We start from the raw sequence: 21414 nt of genomic DNA on the forward strand, positions 1-21414 counted from the left end.
GTAACCGATTTCCTTTTAGTTACAAACACGATCGCCCAGCGGTCTAGCTGTTTTCACTAACCGTAATGGCTGGTTTTCTTTCACGCCGTAGCTATACCCGGATGTGTAATGTGAAGAGCAAAGAGTTACCAAACAATGAAAATTAAACAAAAGGGCACTGAAGCAGTGCATGGCGGTTAGGACTTCGTTGCTTATGATCAAATAAAAACTAGATTATGAGGGTGGTCAGCCACCGGATGGCAAGACAAATGGCAGTCTGGTTGGTTGGTTCTTCCGTTTCAGCTTGCAACTCCAACAATTCAATTTTCATTGGATAAGAAGTGTAGAAAGAAAATGGAAACTGTGACGTTCTTTTTTTCTTTTTTCTGACTGCAATTCTGTCACGTATTTTTCGATTTTCATTTCCCGACGTTTCCGCCACATCAGGGTATAATTCACTTAATCTTCGCACTGAGCTGACACTGCTGCATGCTGAATAATTCTCGGGTAATCTTTCTACTTTATAATAAAACTGTGGAGTAAGAATGATGCAAGCCCTTCTTTGTGACAAAATCTTGAATTCCTCCCCTTTGCTCCCATTAATCACCTTTCAATACAAAGATTGAAGAGTAATTTCATAATCCTCCTTACAAATTTATTACATATCGTAAAAAAGGTTGTTGAACTAATCGTGGTAGTGAAGTGCTATCGTCTGACTCACGATGAAGTCACTTCCAATGTCAGTCGCGATGAGGTAGACTGTGTTCCTGTCTCCTTACGAAGGAATAACATGAATTACCATGAAAAATTTTCACTCTACTTTACAACTGGTTAAATAATGGAAAATGTTACACAGTAGTCGTGTATTTTCTTCATCCATCAATAAACTTGAAAAGCGCCAATGAGCCTAATAACACTAACAAGATTTGCCTATGTGTCTGAGAAACTGTTTCCATCAGTTGGTAAGAAATAATGTGTCACTTCGCTTGATCCTGGTTAAGATACTCTTGGATTCTTTTGGACCATTTATGGTCAGCTGGGATATGAAGGCTGTAAAAGAAACAGTAACAAAGTAATTCAAAAACAGAGCAATGATTGACGAATTGCAAGGATCTTATCCAACGGGAAGAATCTAACCCAGACCTGCGGATTTCGCGCTCAGGTGCTCTACCACTGGGCTGTAGATAATTCAGCGGTCTACTACTATGTATGGATGGTTAAAATGTGATAACCATTGTGTATACTTCTAAGATTAGTTCTGTCACAAAGACTGTGTGTACTTCGAGGAAAAGCTTAAAATCCATACCGTTCAAAAAATCATTTCATTATGCATTATAGACACAAATCTAACTTACCGTTGTGCTAATGATGCTTTTCATTTCGAAAAACTTAAGTTAAAATCTAACTCTGCGTAAAAAGCGTCGTACCTGTCGTAAAAGAAAGCTAAATCAGTTTTATGATATGAGAAAATACTTCTCACTTTGTGGCATACAAGGATAAAACTTATGTTAACTTAAATACGAAATTGTACAGCCACTAATAATTACGAGTTTTAGCACAGCATAACCTCTCCCTACAAGCCTACTGTTACTTCAAGGGATGTGAAGACTTACCTCCTGTCACGTGTCTTCTAACGTCATATCCAATCATAGACCGTGCTTACGTCATGTGGTCATTAACCCTCGGTGACAGAGAAGTCCAAATCTTTAGTTGCCACGACATAAAAAAGCTTCTTTGGAAATCTTCCTTTTGGGAGTATTGAAAAGCAAAGGCTTCTACTTTAGACACCTCTACGGCCAAGAGTACTAACTCTAAGATGCGAGCACAGATAAAAACTTTCACATACAAAACAAAAACACTTTTCAAATCAGAGGTAAACTATGACATTCAGAAAAATACCAACAGATGCGAACATTGCAATGAGTACAAAACAAAACTTAGGAGCGAAAATAACAACTTGAACGAGTAACGATTTTCAGGTCCAATAAATACCATACCGTTATTTACACAAATGGTAAACAGATCATATCACTTTTCTCTCACCGCATCGTTGTAACTTAACCACAGAGTATCACAGCCATGAGCCTCTTAAACTAAAAAAGTTGACAACAATCATGATTTTGACTGTTCTGACTATATCATCATCCTCAGATAACAACACTCTTTTCTAATTCATCTTCGTCATGATGAATAACCTCCACATTTTTTAATGAAATTACTCTGACTTTTGTTTCATATCGTTCTGTATTTCCTAACCTTTGGTTTCCCAAAGGGCAGCTGGACGCTATCTATCTAAGGTCTACACCGCGATAAAATGTTTGAAATTTGTGGTTACCTCACTGTGTCACCGGACTCCTGGTAACGGTGCCTGGTTGAAGCAAAAGGTGGCATCTATCGCATATAGTACCTGAGATGAGTATAAAAAATCAAACGAATCTGAACATGTCTAATTCATACCAAACTAAAAACAGCAAATCTCACTGAAATTAGAAGTCATACCACGCTATATACTTTTTTTTCGTTTAAGCACAGAATAGCCTGTCGCGAAAAGCCTGGTGTTGATTTAAGTAAAGTGAATAACTTACCCTCTGCAAAGGATCTTCTAACCTCATAGAATGTCAAGGACTCCGCATGCGTCGTGTGGTCTTTAACCCGTCATCACGGAGTTGTCAGTCTTTCATTGCCAGTATGTAACATACATTATTCAGGAGTCTTCGTTTGTAGTACAGCAGTTTGGTCCAGCTCAACTGAAACATATCCACGCCATTCATTTCTTTGACGAGTTTAAAAAAAACCATTCAACCAGTGAGTGCCCTCATGTCACAAGGATTGCATTCCTCCATGTGAAATTCAGAATCATACCCAGTCTCCTCTCCCATCAACGTAACTGTTGAATGTAGTTACTGACGAGCTGTTCCAGATAAGATTTGCAGTCTTTGTAATTGTAATCATTGAATGTAACACAAGTGCGCCACAAGCTCATGTTAATGTACTCAGTCAGTGTTGAGAATGTTTAAAAGATATGCTGTTCGCTAAGTCAGACCCATTTAAGTTTTTTCATTTCTCTCACTGAACACGTTTACTTCAAAACAAATTCTGATTGGTGAATTTTTCATTTCCAAAGCTTGACTGAATTCGTGTAATTTGTGTATCCAGTCTTTATAGTCTTCATATGAGTTACTGTGGTAGTTAAGTGCAAGACTCAATGTGACAAGTGACGGGTTTACTGATAAAAAATCAAACGGATCGACCACCGAGTATCCACTCATCTCACCGCAGTTATTGAGCGAAATATTTAGCGTTGTTATTGACGTGTTTTCTTCCAAACCGCGCAACGGTCCAAACAAACACAATCTGCCTATCTTCTTGTAGTTGTTGACCACAATACTGAGGGTGGTTAATGACGTGTTTACCTCCAAACCTCCGCAGAGAAAAACATTGTAGTCTTTATATACGTCACAGTAGATGTTCTCTGTAATACTCAGCGCGGTTACTGATGTGTTTTCTTTCAAACCACAATACAGTTCATTCTTCCGGTCCCCTTCCATTTTACTGTAGAAGTTCAATGTAATACTCAGCGTGGTTATTGACGTGTTTTGATTCAAACTTTCCCACAGACCATACATCCAGAGGCCTATGTCTTTCTCGTTGTAGCTGTTGACTGTAATACTCAGCGTAGTTATTGACGTGTTCTGTGCCACACCACTCCACAGATGACCCAACCAGTCTTCATCCCAGCCACGGTAGTTGTTGAATGAGAGGCTTAATGTGGCAAGTGACACGAATTTCGCCAAAACGTCGCCAACACTACATCCCCAGTCCACTTCACTTGAGTTACTGGGATTATTCAAGTTCAGAATCAATTTACTCACACGCGAGCAGATAGACTCGAATTTTGTAAACGCTTCTTTTAATGACGAAGAATCAACTCCATATAACTTAACTTCATCGCAACTTTTGTCAAGTACATTCACGTCCTGAACATTTAAAGTAAAGGCAAATGTTTGATTGCATTCAAGTGATTGAAGGATGCTGTTTCCATCTCTCGTCAACTCTCCCCGAATGTTGATACTTAAGTCGGACAATGTGCATGAGTTAACTTTGTCAAAGTTCTCAGCCAAACAGGTAGCAACACTATCTGTTACTTGTCCGTGGATATTCAAATTAACACAGGAAACTCTTGATGCTATCAGGAGTTTGCATAAATCACTTGCTCCACTGCAACTCAACTCTCCCCACATGTTTACAGTAAATGAATGCAGTTTAAACGCGCCAACTCTTTCCTTTAGAACAGGACGAAGACAGGCCACCTGTGCATTTGTTATTTTGCTGACTACGTCCGGTTTGATTGTAAGAGACATGGACGACGACTTTTTCGCAGCATAAAGAGCCTCACAAATATTTACCCAGTTGTCAGGAAGTCCTCCAAACACTTTTAATTCCAGTGACTTCAAAGCATTATTTTCTACAACACCCTTTTTCAACGAAGTGAAAGCAGAGCAGCTGACGCTTCCATAAACAATCAATGTGAGGGATTGTAAGCACGGATCGGCTGCGAGTCCTTCCCCGACTAAAGTCGCCAATGAATCGTGCATGTCCCCATAAACAGCGAAGCTAAGAGATTTAAGTGATCTGTTCGATAACAAATTTTTCAAAGCATTTTTTCCACTTTCCCTTACTGAGCCACTGATCTCCAGAACAACGGATGTCAGCGGTGTATCTCCAGACAATCCTTTTTCAAGAACAGTGACCCAATCATCAACTAACCCACCCAGCAGTTTTAAAGTCACGGTTTGTAGTGTTTTGTTGGCGGCTAAACTGTCACCAATAACAACAGCTTCCTCAGAGGGAATGGGAACCATTGTTTCAAAAGTAAAGGAATGTAATGATGAGTTCAATTGAAGTACTTTACACACAAGGGATGTTACATCTTCTGTTACTCTAGGAACTGAAATGGAAAAAGTTTCTAGCCTTGAGTATGAGGCTAGAAACTTGTAAACAAAACGAGAATCCTCCGCTAAGGGACGAGATTTGTAAGTAAAATGAACAGGCAATTGTAATTGTGAGAAGCTCTTGCAAGCCTTTACAACACTTAAGACACCTTCACACGAAACCTCGTCAACAATCACGTCCACGGTTATTGACTGTGAAAACGGGATAAAGGAACATAAAGTCATTGCCAGTTGTTCTTCTTTTCCACTTTCACGGAAACACTCAGTAAAGAAGGTCGCCTCTTCCTTCTCACATCCTAGCCAGTTCCAGCATTCATTCTCAAGATTCTCACCAATCTGTCTAAACAGATTACAAGTAGCCTCACCCAGTATGCCAGACACAAAGATAAACACTTGTTTGTATCTACTTGTGATGAGATGAAAGCTCAACTTCAAATCACGATAGACATTGATTTTCTCTTCAAGAAGCTTTTTGGCCAGATATAATGCCGCCAAGTACTCTTGAAAAGTCTTGTGAAAAAAGTGATATTCGTGCTGAGGGTTTATCTTCTTCGCACTGGCCTCTTTAAATACCAAACCAAGTTTACGAGCTGCCAAAGTTTTCATTTTATTTTCAAATTTTGCCAACTTTTTTTCTTGAAACGAAAACCGATCTTTCTTCAAACATCTCCAAGCTAACTGACCCAATACCAGCAAGCTATCTTTAAATTGTTCCTCTAGAGCTTTGTCATCAGCAGAGGCTTTCACATTGTTTTTAGCACAATACCTTCGTAAAAGGCAGCGGACAATAATGCGATAGAGTTCTGTTCGAGAAGATGGCAGATTGCCCTCATAATCTTCGAAAACAACACAGAGAAGTAACAGATTCAAAGGATTGCTTAGAAGTGCGTGGAGGTAGGTATTTTCTTGGATTGCCTGAATAAGCCTGTTTCCCTTTGCTTCATGGTTAGGACCAAAGTGCTTTCTGATGTATTGGAAAGCGTCTGCTTCCGTGAACCCCTCAATCTGAAGAAGAACAGCAAAGTTACAATTCTTTCTCACTACAATTCCTTTTTCTTGACGAGATGTGGCCAATATATAGCAAAATGACCAACGTTGTCTATCTAGTAACTCGTTCACGTGGTTTTCAGCTGTTTTGGGAAGCTCATCAAGGCCATCCAAAACGATCAAGATGCTCGGCTGATTATGAATGTCTTCGATGTAATTTAGCAGCCTTTTCTTGGCCTTTTCTTCATATCATTGGGGAAGAGCTGATCAAAAATGGCTTCGCATATATTCCCATGGATGTTTCGGCATTTCAGCAGCAGCAGAAGTTTAAAAACTGGGAAAGTAGATTCATTTACGGTTTTCTTGTTCGCCCAGTCATGAGAGATTTTAAGACAAAAAGTTGTCTTTCCAATTCCAGGGCTTCCTTCCACTAAAACCATGGCGTCGTCACCTTTGTTCAGAGTGTTAAAGATGTCAGACATGTTCACTTCGTTGTCCTCCAACTTGAAATCGGTTGTTCTTCTAGAGACGATTGACAATCTTGTATAAACATCGTCAAGACGTAGCATGAAATTGCTATCCCAAAAGAGTGGGTTTATACGAGCCCGTCTGTTGTACTCTCTTTTGAGAAATTCCGTAAAAAAAGAAAGAGTACGATCTACAAAAAATGGATTAAAAGAAAACAGTGAACTTCCATACTATTTCCAAGTAACTTTTCGAATCACTTAACTTGCAGCTATTTACAGTTATAACTTTTGATTACACGGGAGTATTCCATGCATTCACATTGAACAACATACATTTCGATGAAAAGAAACACAGTTAGTAGTTAGCTACTGACTATGACAGAAAGCAAGGCATTCATCCCTGTAAGTTAATCAAGTACCTTAAAGTGTAGCAACTGAGGCTAAACTACCATAACTCAAATGCATATATTCAACAAAATAAAACTATGTCCTGTACAAATAAACATGTTATGTAATGACATCGAAGAGGAAGTAAAATCTGTAGAAATTGGTGCATGGAAATAGACTTTAGAGTTGTTTTATTTATGCATGTGCTATGAAAGAGCATAGAGCTCTAACTGTGGGAAAAAAATAATTACTTTTTTCCTTCGTTACTCGCATACGATTCCTTTACTCGTCCCTCTGAAATGGAATCGTCTGGTTGTGAGCAAAAAGCCTTCTTTGTTTAACCATAAAACTTAATCTACTCATAAGAACTAAACCACAATACGATTCGTTTACCCATCCCCCCTGAGATAGAATTGTCTCGTTATGAATGAAAAGCCTTCCTTGTTTAACCATGAAACTTAATCTATTCATAAGAACTAAACCATAATGGTGATTGAAGAGAATAATGGATCTGTGCAACACGGATGGTGGCGAGGAGATTAAAACACAAAATAATTACAAATATTTGCTAAAAATTCACCTTCAAACAGATCTCTTTCCTCAGATGTCGGGTTTTTACGACCTAAAAAGAGGATAAAAAGAGACATTAACCCCTTGCCGTTCTATACAGATTCATATGGCGATGATCAAATAAACCCTCCATAATCAGGAGAAAATAAACAGCAAAATGCAAAAAATTTAAATTACTTACAATTGGTCCCCCAAGAGGATAACATTACAAGACACAATTACAGCTATAAACTAACAATATCTTTTCACACCCTTGAGCATTAATGTAAGTACTGATATTCAATGCAATTCAACTCACTCTCAATGTGTTTTCTCTGATAACTGAGTTTGTCAGGAGCTGAGGGAAATTGTCCATATTCAACAGAGGAATCTTCAAAACGGCAACCAGATGAGCCTTCCAGGGCTAAAAGTTAGAAAAAAGGACATGATTCTGTTAAGGGTCCTGTTTCTCGCACTCTGAATACTTAAATGTACTCTGATTATTCCTGGAGTTCAGACACCTTTCCAACTTAAAGGATTTGGTGACTTAATCAGTGCTTTCTGTTACCCCCAACAGGACTTGTCTGGTGTTTTCCATACTATAGAATCAAGCTTTTGGTTTCAAAATAATGCAAAAAGGATGATTTGATCAAGGTTTTTCTTGAGTAATTTCCCTTGACCTTTCATAACACACAGTGCACTCAACCTATTACTTTCAAGGTCTGAGAAGAAATATAAAACTATGTCACAACTTTCATGTCTGCTATGACCTATACAAACACAGTTTAAAAATGTTCATTTGCAATATGGTTTAAGTGGTTCACATCCTATCAATTACTGAAAAGCTACACAGAGTTTATTTGAAGATGTTAAAAACTTAATATTAACAATTACCACCAGGCTGATTACGAGGAGTCAACTCTTGTCTGATTCTCTTGGAAGGTTTATCAGCAGTGGCAAGGGATGATGGCCTCTTCTTCCTGACTGGTGTAGTCGATCTGATTTCTATTGACCCTACCAGACCAAATGTACATGTATAACACAAATATAATGCAAAACATTTTGAATTAGCTATATTTCTTCCATATGAAGATAAGATGCATGAAAAATATGTTTAGAGGCAAACCTTTCTAGAGATTTCCATAGCACTAAACACCTTGATTTGTTGTAACTTATCTCCCAAGTAACTTGATAGTTTTAATTTCAAATTCCATGTCCCCCCCTACTCCGACAGGTGTCCTGAGCACTTCACCAGCACAATACATAGGTCTTATTACAACCAACGAATAAAAATACTCAGCAATACTACAAAACAAAATGTTTAATAAGAGATTTATGATCCAACACGCCAAAATGTTATTTCAGTGCGGGCGAATTTCACAAATATTTCTGGAGTACAAATATTGTGTGATATTGTGTGATATTTGTACTCATCTCACGCATTATTTGTACTCTACAAAGCACATTTGGATAATAAAGTCATATACTCCTTAGTCAGCACCTTAACCCAAGTCTGACCTCAAACCTGGACCTTTCAAACTGGAGTTAAGTCCCCCTGTTGAGATCATATGTATTTGATATCTTTCTCAACCACACCTTAAGATAGCTGGCTGATAAAGAGTCTTTACCATTATCATCTAAGACCTTAAATGTCTATGTTGTAGTTCAATTTTATTTTGGTTTAAATTCTATTTTCCTTTGTTCTTGGTCATGTTTATGTATGATAATGAGTTTGAAACAAAGAAAAATAAAATTTGAACCAAGGATAAAATTGAACTACAACATCTACAGCATGCACAGGAATATCTATCGCACATGTTGTAACACTATATTGCACAACATAATTTCACTCATCTGTTAACAAATTTGAAATGAATTGTTATAATCAATGAGAGCTTTTACCAAGTGCAAGGTACTGCATCTTTTCTACTAGGGTCTTGCAAGGTTTCTCCCATTCATAAGTTTCTTGATAACAGTCACGGAGAAGATTTGACTCCCTGAGGCGTACTGTCCTACTCTTTTGATGTACAGCTTTGATTTCTCTAGCCCATTCTTTAGGATCTTCAGAGTCTATTACATAGAATGAGCCAAAAGGCACTTCTTTGAGAGCTTCTCCAAGTCCTGAATTACCACTGACAAGTAAAGGAAGACCAGCAGATAAGGCTTCAAGACCAGGCAATCCAAAACCTTCAGTCCTTGATGGCATTATGGCAAGATCCACCTCACAGAACAAATTTGTTAGCACTTTTCTGCTGTCATCAGAGCTGCGCACAATTAGCTGATTACGACTGATGCCATGCTGAAGCAACTTTTCAGCTACTTCATTTCCTTTCTCTCTCGGTGAATAGACAAACCGAAGTTGGTAAGACGTATCATTCATCTCAGCAATTGCTTTGACAGCAATGTCAAAACCTTTCACATTGAAATCTTCACAGCTGTCTCCACTTCCAATCACTAACACACAGAATGTTCTCCTCTCTTCCACTGCTTGTTCTACACCTAGAAATTCAGAGAAAATGCCAGGGGTGAGATCACAAACATTTTGCTCCTTTTTAACAGAACGAAGGTAGCGTTTATAAGCATCTGCCAGCTTGGGTCCTATTGCTACAACCTCATCAGCAAGCTGACAAAGTTTTACTTCTGCCTCTTGCTGTTGTTCTCCTTCCGAAATGTTCCTGTAAATTCCAAGTTCTTCTGGGGCAGTGTGGACAACCTGAATCCATTTGCAATGGTGATGTTTTTTGATGAACTGCACTTGTTTGCCAAGAGTTGCCCCATGTCCTAGAACACAATCCATCACATGTCCATCTGGAAAATTGATCAACCAGTCAACTGGATTCAATCCAACTATTTCTTCAGCTTCAATAAGCTGAACATCATGACTTTCTGCATTTCTCCTGTCTACTTCACTGCACCAAGGAAGAAAGACACTAACTTCCACATTGGAGAATTTAGCTAACTGGATGGCCAGTTCTCTGTTGATGGTTGACAAGTCTCCATCAGTTGAGGATCTCCACTCACTACTCAGCAAGGTGACTTTCAGTCTCCTGTTTTGCAGGCCTTCCTGTGATGTAGAGGCTTCACTTTGAGTGGCAAATTCCTTCAAAAGAAAAGCAGCCAAGATTTAGAATTACTCTATTCAGAGTTAACACTGTAAAACATGTTCCCTTACTTTATGACAATTTTTAGCATGAATATGTTTGTGGTGTATTTATAAAGACTGAGTAGTATTGGTTCCAGTCTCCCCCTACGTTTGTTGCGAGGTTGTCAAGCAATGCCATGTGCTCATAAGTTGTAAATATATTGAAACCTTTTCCCTTGTTCCCAAATCAAGCAGAAACTTTTATCGCAAAACTTTACATTCCAAGAGGCGGTGGATACTGCTATTGCACAAGAAGCTGCACACAAGGACGTTCATAATCTTGGAGGTTCACACGGAGAAGAATCCAACGAGCTAACCATCGAGGTTAGCTCGTTGGATTGGCGGTTAGCTCTATCCATTGAGCTAACCACCTCCCGGTTAGCTCAATGGATAGAGCGCTGGACTGTTGTGCGGGAGGTCGAGGGTTCGAGCCCCGGCCAGACCAACACTCAAGGTCTTAAAATAATTGAGAAGAATTTGCTACCTTTCTATAACATCAAGAAAGGGTTAGATATTCTAGTCTTCTCGGATAGGGACGAATAAATGGAGGTCCCGTCTCCTGCAGGGTTGGGGTAGGAGACGTTAATATCCCACACACGAGATCACTGTGTGATGGATGTCCTCCCCTGGGGTGGGATGGGTGGAAAGGTGAGATCGATAGACTGAAGCGGCTGCCAGAGGCGCCTGATGTGCTGACGTCTGTTCTCAACCTTACACTGCACCCGTAATTCAGCCTCTGGGATGCAAGTGGTCAGATATAAACTATATTTACATATTTATTTACATTTATTATCGCGGACCGTATAAATACAAACTGCGAAAGAAAAGACCCACGCTAGCGAGGTAAATACAACCAGTGATGTCAGCAATCGTTTTCACTCATTCCCAGGGCCCGGACATGTTTTGAAGCCAAAATGCGGTTTTCAACACTAAAAAAGACAACTTTCCACTTTTTTCTGGCGAAAAAAAATTAGCCCGCGATAATCAGCGTGTTTCAAACCACTAAATTATGAAAAAATCTCACATATGAAAATTTTCTTTCAGTGGCACTTTAAGTACACACAGTGCTTGTGACAAAGTTAATCCTTGAAGTATACACAATGGTTATTACATTTGAACCGTCCATACATAGTAGCTGACCACTGAGTTATCCGCAGCCCAGTGGCAGAGCATCGGAGCGCGAAATCCGGAGTTCTGAGTTTGACTACTCACGGTGGATAAGATTCTTCCAATTTGTCAATTATTACTCTTATTCTTCAATTAGTTTCTTACTGTTTCTTTTACAGCCTTCATATCCCAGCAGACCAGCTGTGTGCACGATGATGGATTAAATGTTCCAGAAGAATCTAAGAGTATCTTAACCAGGAACAAGCGAAGTGACGCATTATTTCTTACCAACTAATGAGAACAGTTTTTCAGACACAGGCAAATCTTGTCAGTGTTTGTTAGCTCATTGATGCAATTGAAGTTTAGCGATGGATGAAGAAAATACTGGAGTACTGTGTAACATTTTCTATTATTTAACCAGTTATAGAGTGGAAAGTTTTCGTGGTGATTCATGTTAGTTCTTCGTAAGGTGACAGGTACTCAGTCTACCTCATCGCGATAGACATTGGAAGTGACCGCATCGTGAGTCAAGCGATAGCACTTCACTACCACGATTAGTTCAACAATCTTTTTGTACGATATGTAATACATTTGTAAGTAGGATTATAAAGTTTCTCTTCAATCTTTGCATTGAAAGGTGATTAATAGGAGCAGAGTTGAGGAATTGAAGATTTTGTCATAAAGAAGGGCTTGTATCATTCTTACTCTACAGTTTTGCAACGATGTCCGCTAAATGCTAAGATTAAGTGAATTATACCCTGATATGGTGGCAACGTCGGGAAATGAAAATCGAAATGGTGACAGAATTGGAGTCGGAGAAAAAAGAATGTTTCCATTTTCTTTCTACACTTTTGATCCGATGAAAACCAGGAGCCCATGAAACTGAGTTGTTTGAGTTGCAAGCTGAAACGGAAGAACCAACCAACCAGAGTGCCATCTGTCTTGCCATCCGGTGGCTTACGACCCTTATAATCTAGTTTTTATTCGATCTTAAGCAACCAAGTCCTAACCGCCATGCACTTCTTCAATGTTCTTCTATTTAATTTTCATTGGATGGCAACGCTTTGCTGTTCTCATTACGCATCCGAGTAACAGCTCCTGCGTAAGAGAAAACCATCCATTACGGTTAGTGAAAACAGCAGGGCCGCTGGGCCACATTGTTTGGTACAAAAAGAAATCGGCTATTAATCAGAATTGCGCAGCTGGAGCAGTAGATCCCCCGATCGTAACCACATTTTATAGATTTCTGTAGAAGCTCAAAAAACCTCTCACAAATGTCTATCCAGCTGAAAGTTGTTTAGCTAGTTAAGAAGTTCTGATTAATTTTGTTTGCCTTTATAAAGCAATCCTCGCACGTTGAGCTCACCTGGAAAGAGAGTAGGAAGTAAACGCCGTCAGATGATTTCTTGCAGTAATTCACTTTACCTGGTGATTACTAAGTGTTTGGTTGACACTGAAGGTCATATTTTAATACGAAAGGTATGTCGTCGTAACCGAAGACTTTATATCTAGAGAACTTAACCTATTAGCCACACCTTCGGACAGATTTGTCGTAAAACTCTAACGACTCTCTTTCTGAATGACTTAAGTCGGAGACAAGAATTCCTGAGGGAAACTGAAATTCCGACCAGAGTAGGTGCAAGTTGTTGCACAGACTTGCCACATTTGATTACGTTAGCATGTGGACAAATCATCAAATCAAGGGATCCTTCCCTTGGGGTGCACAGGCAATTCAGGCTTAGAATCATCCGAATTAAGAACTCTTTTTGACAGAGAAGTCAGGTCGCGGTAAGGGGGGGTGGGGGAGGGAACATATTCTCTGACCCCCTTTCAGCCGCGCCATTGCTTTACTTAAGAATGCGTTCCTTTGTCTTGACTTTCTTAGCAAAGCTAGATTGTCTCTCAGGGCAAGCTGCAGGTGCACGTTATAGAAAAGCTCCTACGGTGGAGAAAGTGAATTAAACGATGTCTTTAGGTAACTATTCATTGAACACAAAATACCCAAGTATAGATAAGTACAATATATTTCTGTTACTCTTTCTTAAATACTGTCAAGGTGAATTCCTTGGTTCTATTTTCGGCGTAAATGAATCGTCCCAGGCTAAAATACAGGGCTCAGAGATCTCAACCCCCGCTATTAAGGTCCCAATCAGGATTGAGGATGTTGAAGTTCTCATGGAAGTGGATACTGGGACAGCAGCGTCTGTTATGAGTTATGCGGATTACGAGCGGAACTTCAAATACCTAGCACTACGACCAGTCAATCGCTCGTTCCATGCCTTCACCGGCACACCTCTTGACGTTGCAGGGCAAGTCCTAGTTGACGTGGCCTATAATGGCCAGCAGATGACTCTGCCGTTACTCATTGTTCAGGCTAAGTGGCATACCCCTCCACTGTTTGGCAGGGTGTGGATGATGAAGATCCCCTTAGACTGGCACAACTTGTTTTTGCCCTCGCATGGCCAACTAGCGGTGGGGCAGGAAAATGACGAGCGAATTGAGCACCTAAAGGAGCGATATGCAGAAATACTTAAGGTAGAACTTGGTACGGTAAAAGGGGTAACAGCCACCTTGCATTTGAAAGAAAACGCGAAACCAGTGTTTCAGAGAGCCTGCCCAGTTCCCTACACAATACGGCCGACAGTGGAGAAAGAATTGAAGAGAATGGAAGAGGAGGGGATCATAGAGCCAGTAGAGGTCAGTGAATGGGCCACACCCACTGTCAGCGTTCCTAAGACCGATGGGTCGGTACAAGTTTGTGGGGACTACAAGGGTACAGTTAATCCCACAATTCAGAGGGAACAATTCCCTATTCCAACGTTGGACGAGATTCGTGGAAAAGTTTCTACATGGAAGGAGTTCACCAAGATCAATCTGAGAAGCGCCTATCAACAATTGGTGTTGGATAAGGCCTCTCAACAGCTATGCACGATCAATACACACAAGGAAATCAGTCATGCGACATGGGTAGACCCTGTGCTGTCCAAGGTGCTGGGACTTGTGAGACATGGTTGGCCTCAGCACACTGACGACTGGCGCCTAAAACCTTTCTTTAATCGTCGTTTCAAATTGTCTATCGAGCAGGATTGTTTGCTGTGGGGAGTACAGGTTATCATTCCTACATGGTACCAGAATGATATGTTGGAGGAACTACATACAGGGCACCCCGGCATCGTCCGTATGAAAGAGTTAGCTCGTAGCTATATATGGTGGCCTAACATTGATCTGGAAATTGAGCAGACGGTGAGAAGCTGTGGTAGTTGCCAGCGGGTTCAGAAAACACCCGCTGTAGCTCCACTTGTGCCATGGTTGTGGCCTAGCAACCCCTGGCACCGTATTCACATTGACTTTGCTGAGTACGAAAAGAAACATTATCTCATTGTTGTTGACGCGCATTCTTGTTGGCCCGAGATTTTCTACATGCCTCAAAACACGACAGCAACAGCGACAATCGCGATCTTACAGGAATTATTTGCCAGATACAGAATACCAATTCACTGCGTTAGCGATAACGGGCCGCTGTTTCGCAGTGAAGAATTTGCTCATTTCTTAAAAGTGAACGGTGTGAAACACATACGGGTAGCACCTTATCACGCAGCGAGCAATGGGTTAGCGGAGCGTATGGTGCAATCGTTCAAGAACCACCTAAAGGCTTGCAAGGGCAGCAAACTTTCCATTCAGCAACGTATTGCGAACTTCCTCTTATCCTATCAGTCATCAAGACACCCCACGACTGGCAGAACACCCACTAGCCTGTTCCTGGGTTGCGAACTACGAACACGGCTAACTCTCCTCCGACCAAACTTAGAAGAGAAGGTCATGGATTCCCAAGCAAAGCAGAAGGCCACGCACGACGAACATGCCAAGTTCAGAGAATTTTACCCCGGGGACAGAGTTTCAGTGAAAGACCTCAGAAAAGAGGACACCTGGTGGCAAGGCTTGATAGCTGAGCGAAGTGGACCCAAGTCGTACATAATAGTATTAAATGACGGCAGAGTGTGGAAACGTCATGTCGATCACGTGAGACGGGACGGCATGGGCAGGTCGGCATCAGAACCAGGTGGAGAGAGAGAGTATCAGGACCAGTCCTTGGAGGTTCCATGGGCTATTTCGGTCAGGTCGGATATTTCCGGAAAACCCCAGGTACCACCTGATGCCCAAGAAGCTGTATCAGCTGAAACAGATTCAGCTCAGGATCAAAAGCAGGACGTAACACTGGCAGTAACAGCGGAGGCACCAGCGATGGCTCCTCCCCGGTCCGTGGAAGCGGCCCCCACCCCGTTTCGCCGATCTTCCAGGGGGCGAAGAGCTCCGGATAGACTAATAGAGTCTATCTGAAGTAATGCTGGGACTTCCGTACATCTAACTGTTGTCATCAGACATTCCTAGTTGATGTTGGAGTTTTTACATGGACTGTTTGAACTATGTTCTCGGACTCCGTTCCTTGTTGTTATTTCCGGACCCCGTTCTTTGTTGTTATTTCCGTTGTAGTTCGGTCCAAGAAAGGGGGAGATGTGGTGTATTTGTAGAGACTGAGTAGTATTGGTTCCAGTCTCCCCCTACGTTTGTTGCGAGGTTGTCAAGCAATGCCATGTGCTCGTAAGTTGTAAATATATTGAAACCTTTTCCCTTGTTGAATACGCTTCAATGTTGATATCCCTTTAATAGACTTGCCATAGAGTTCTTTGTATACTAACAAAGTTAGAGATAACTTGCATTAACAGGAGCACAGGATTAACTTAAAGCCACTGACACACCTACTTAGGATGTTACTGTCTGCAGAATGTGTATACACAAAAAACCTAGACTTTCCTTTTAATACTTAATGCAATTTTTCATTGGGAAACAGTTCAATAATAAAATCTTGACAATGAATAGTTTATCCTTAGTCATGAGTCAATAAGGACTGTAAAACTCAAAGAACTAAAAAAGACCAAAAAGGCACATACGCTTATCATGGTTTTAAAAGAAAAAGGGTTTCTCTTGCATGTGATTCTGACTTAGACATGTTCTTTATTGAATAGCTCAACTATCTTTAAAAATCATGAAAACAATATACATGTATCAGGGCTCGACACTAATGATAGCCCACTAGCCACAGACTAGTAAAAATTCAGTTTTGGCTAGTGGTTTTTAATTTCCACTAGCCAGTTTGGCAAATAAACAGATTGAAATTATCGTAACATCTAAAAACATCTAAGATGTCACTAGCCACTTAAATTGGCTAGTAAGTTGAAAAGTTAGTGTTGAGCCCTGCGTATTATTTGTTCTAAGTCATTGAGAGTTTCAGGACACATTATACAATAGGGCAAATTTGTATAATTAACCTGTTCACATTAATTGCTAGGGAGAAAACAGTTATGAATGTATGCGTATCCAGACACATCACAATTCATAATGGAATGTACTGGACTGTTCAAAACAAGTGCTTTTTTTCTTTTTTTTTAAGCCAAGAACTAGCCAAAAACATTATATGGAGTCATTATCAAAAGATAATGGATGTGCAAGCACACATGTAGCACTATTTAATAATTATAAACTTGACTTGCTGATTTTTGTGACTTTACAGACACCACCATTCAACAAAAACCATTACCCTTTGTAGAGTTGGTTCATCAAATAAATGTGCTCAATGTTTTTAATTGTGCTTCACATTTCCCTATGACAAACAGTTCATTAACATATAACAAATGGGTTATGCAAATTTGCTCAAATAACACAGAAAGGTATTAATTTTATAGTGATGACTTTAAAGGAAAAAGCATTAATTTCCCTTAATTAATTACAACTTCAAAGCTCTGCAAAATTATTAAATTAGGAGTTATTACTTTTACCTTTGATAGCCCAGACATCACAGGAAACCTTTAATGCTGAATGGTGTTGCTGGAAGAAAATTTGCAAAGGCAAAAATTAACTTCACTTATCTGGACAAAAAGAAGGACTTTCAGTAGAATTACTCATTTGTTTCAATGTCAACAGATGTACACCTTAATTACATGTAAATTCAATTAACAATTGGTTCATACGTCAGCGTGCGTTCATCAAGATATGAAGCACGCGGGAAGTTTAGAGAGCACACAAGATGCGTAAGAGTTGCTCGAGGCGTAGCTGAGAGCAACTCTGGCTTCTTGAGTGCTCTCCAAACTTCCCAAGTGCTTCATATCTCCATGAACACACAGCTGACGTATGAACCAATTGTTTTATAACATTTTCAACGCTGTAGTTTATGTTTAAAGGGCAAAAATTCCCTCTCCTACACTTCAATGCATTGTTTATTTTGTTTTGGAAAAGTATTTTGCCATGCTTCAATGATCTTGTCTCAAATTGGTCAAAAACTGACAGGTGAATTCATGTGTGGAAATGAAGTTAAAGTTTCGAAACGAGGTGAAACCGTGATTGTTTTGTTTTCCCTTTCTCAGGAGTTAAATAATCCATTCCCAAAGAAAAACTAGGCAGATCTTCATCGGCTTGTTCGCTTGTTGCCATGTCTAGTTTAACTTTTTTGCAGAAGTTTTTCCCATTTTTTAATGAAAAATGCTGAAGTCACTCGCAAGAAAAAAATTTTTTCATGGGGCATTTGTTTACTGACATCACCAGCGTGCACAATGGAAAATTGAAGCACACTCGCGCTATTGATTTGATTGCACGAATTTACAAGCTATGTTATAATACAGATTATGGAAAAGGGAAATGAGAAGTGATTCACAAATACATGTAAAATCCAATCAACTACCAATAACTGCTATACTGTGCTTACAAATTAATGAGTTGCAGTATTTAAAGAAGTTTAATTAGGTTTAACCAGGATTAAAAAAAACACTTAAATCAAGTTAAATCAGTAAAATAATGACACCAGAAGGAAACAACACACGTATAGAATAAGGTAAGCCATTTTTATTTATTATTTTCACTTTTAACTATCTCCATGGATATCTTGTAGAAAATCCCATACAAATCCTTATAAATCGACATGCTAATTGTGTTCCTTGTGTGGTTCTCAAAGAGAGCTTGGGCCACCTGTGGTGTACCATGAACCAATGAAATGACATGCATGATTATTGTCAGTACAGGCATAAATTATCCCCTAGTCATCGAATTGAAATATGTCATCCAATTTGAATTACTATTGTTCTGGACTTACTAGCCTTGTCTTCAAGTGGAAACACAAAGAGATTATCACGTGTGAGAGGCTAGTAAGTCCAGAACAATGGCAATTCAAATTGGACACCATATTTCGATTCGGTGTATGGACAAGCACTTGTTCAATGGGATTAATTGCACAACACACACCCTCTAGTATCAGGCTCTAGGAGTTTCATGTTTCATTCCGTGTTTCATTTTGTGTTTTCACTTTGAGCATACACCAGAGATTTGGTAATGTATTGTTTATAGTCTTTCCACCCACCCTTCCACTCTGGGTGATTTTGCATGATGTCAGGGGGTGGCAGAGAAGTTTATTAGGCAATCATTGCCAAATGTTTACCTTTTGTTTGTATTCTTAATATACATCCCCTTACCAAATCTACATATATGTGACATATATGTGACATAGGTTCAATTGTTGCACATATATGTCACATATATGTGCATATATGTGACATATAGTTAAAATGCTACAGTCATTTCTACATATATGTCACATATGTCTGCATATATGTGACATATATGAAAATTGGCGAGGATGAAAACATATATGTAACATGTATGCAAGTTTGCACATATATGTAGCATTTATGTTTGCTCATATTTATCGATATAGCCTTGCATGGACTGATACAGTAAATTGGAAGTGGGCCTCTTGACCATTACATTTCTGCTTTTATTTACGTTATTTCAAGAGCCCACGATCGCTTCAGTGATCCTCCAGGCAGCGCGTTTGAGACTGATCAGCATTGTTTGTGGGACCCCTTACAAGCTTCTACTTATATATATATATATATGTATATATATATATACAATTATTTAGGAAAATAAAAATTAAAACTTTGCACGAAGTTTTAGTGCGAAGTTTTAATTTTTATTTTCTCAAATAATTGTTTACAAAGCTCCATGATTCAAGGATAAGGTTTTTTACGTTTATATATATATATATATATATGAGTTCTATTTTCTTTACATATTAACAGGTTTCGCAAAGCCATGCCTTACAGAAATATATGATTTTGTGATCTCAATTAAGGATTGTGGTTATTCTTTATTGACTGCAATTGTTTTTGGCTAGCTATTATCAACCATAATACATCTATGCCTTTAGGTTGACCTGCATATGCATGCCCTCACCAAATCTACATATATGTGACATACATGTTACACATGTGTGCCACATATATGTGGCATATATGTGCAACGATTGAACTTATGTAACATATATGTCACATATATGTAGATTTGGTAAGGGTGCATTTGTGGTTCCCAGGTTCCACATATATGTTACATATATGTTACATATATATGTCACATATATGTGATATATATGCAACATGAGTGCCAAATTCCTACATATGCCACATTTATGTTACACATATGTGGCATATATTTGACATATATGCCACATATATGTGGCATATATGGCACATATATGTGGCATACATATGTAACATATATATGTCACATATATGTAGATTTGGTAAGGGATATCTGTTTGTGCCAAAATGCAAGTTGTGTTTTATCTGTGTAAGGGAGGCTTAGTTGGGGAATCGGGGTAAGATTGGCCCATCATATCTCTTAAACAAGCATGGTGACCTATGTAGTCACCAAAAGCCGACTTCTGTTTGATTTGACAATCACGTACTTGAAGTGTGCTTTTCTTGTTATCTCAAATGGGCGGTAACTACTTCAAAACTTAGTAAAAACCTCTAACATATTTGCATCAGTAAAACATCAATAAAACATCAATAAAACATGAATACTTACCACATTCCGTTGCAAGGGTTCTTTAGGAGAGTTAATCCAGACATTGACATGCCTGAGTGAGATGAAAATAATCAAAGGCCACATTACGATAAGATTTCAAAGATTATTTAATGGTAAGGGAAAATTGAAATAATTCTCAATGTTCTGGATGAGTCTGTTTCTTCTTTACCATTTACTAGAGTTCCAATGATTCACAAAATGCAGATATGAAGACAACAGAAAATGTACCATATAACCCCATACATTAATTATGAATTCCACTTCGTTCTCTTTCACGACAAAACTTTAAAAACAAAGTCTACTAATCTGAATGCATAATTAATGTATGGGGTTATATGGTACTCTTGCCCTAAAGACTCTTAAATTATATAAAAAGTCTCGTTCTTTCAGAACACTGCTTGAAGCCTGAACAACGAAAAGGTCTTCCCACTTTTTGCTCAGACATTTCTCACCTAAGTTATACGTAACAGTCGGGAATCTCTATAACGACCAGAACCCAAAATGGCGGGGCGCGCTATTTATCAGAGCAGTAGTAGCCGTCATCATGCAATCCAATCGGCTGTGATTTGAAATACATTCTAGGAGACAATCGAATTGATTTCAAATAGCACAACTACTAAGCAAGATATCTCTCCTCCTAGGCAACGTGTCCACGAAACGATCAAACTTCAGCTTAATTACCTTTGATCAGCAGTCAGATCACAGTCTGACAGCATAAGCCGCCCAAAAAACAAAAGTTGCAACTGCTCAAGAATCTTCGCTCACCGCCCTGCTGACTGGCTAGCCACAGAATAACAGACACTCCACGATGAGATTCTAAATCACCCCATAATTAAGACATATATAGAAGAAAAATTAACTTGAGTTAATATTTATGCTTTTGTGTGCGTCTTTTGAAGGGCGGAAGTACGATACACTCTCAAGAAATTCC

General features: G+C 39.3%; 1 protein-coding gene across 1 annotated transcript; it reads right to left on the minus strand.

The window, feature by feature from the left end:
* Positions 1 to 620: 620 nt before the first annotated feature.
* LOC111319020 (uncharacterized) lies at positions 621 to 21397 on the minus strand. Its single transcript, XM_088735278.1, is given in 13 exon segments — positions 621 to 1029; positions 1335 to 1406; positions 1593 to 1790; positions 2315 to 2386; positions 2565 to 6166; positions 6169 to 6576; positions 7353 to 7394; positions 7641 to 7745; positions 8216 to 8335; positions 9224 to 10421; positions 17405 to 17453; positions 20484 to 20535; positions 21165 to 21397. Coding segments are annotated over 7 exon segments (5031 nt in total). The 5' UTR covers positions 17423 to 17453; positions 20484 to 20535; positions 21165 to 21397; the 3' UTR covers positions 621 to 1029; positions 1335 to 1406; positions 1593 to 1790; positions 2315 to 2386; positions 2565 to 3026.
* Between the last annotated feature and the right edge of the window lie 17 nt (positions 21398 to 21414).

The sequence above is a fragment of the Stylophora pistillata genome, chromosome 10 (genome assembly GCF_964205215.1).
Source record: "Stylophora pistillata chromosome 10, jaStyPist1.2, whole genome shotgun sequence".
NCBI classification, from domain to species: domain Eukaryota; kingdom Metazoa; phylum Cnidaria; class Anthozoa; order Scleractinia; family Pocilloporidae; genus Stylophora; species Stylophora pistillata.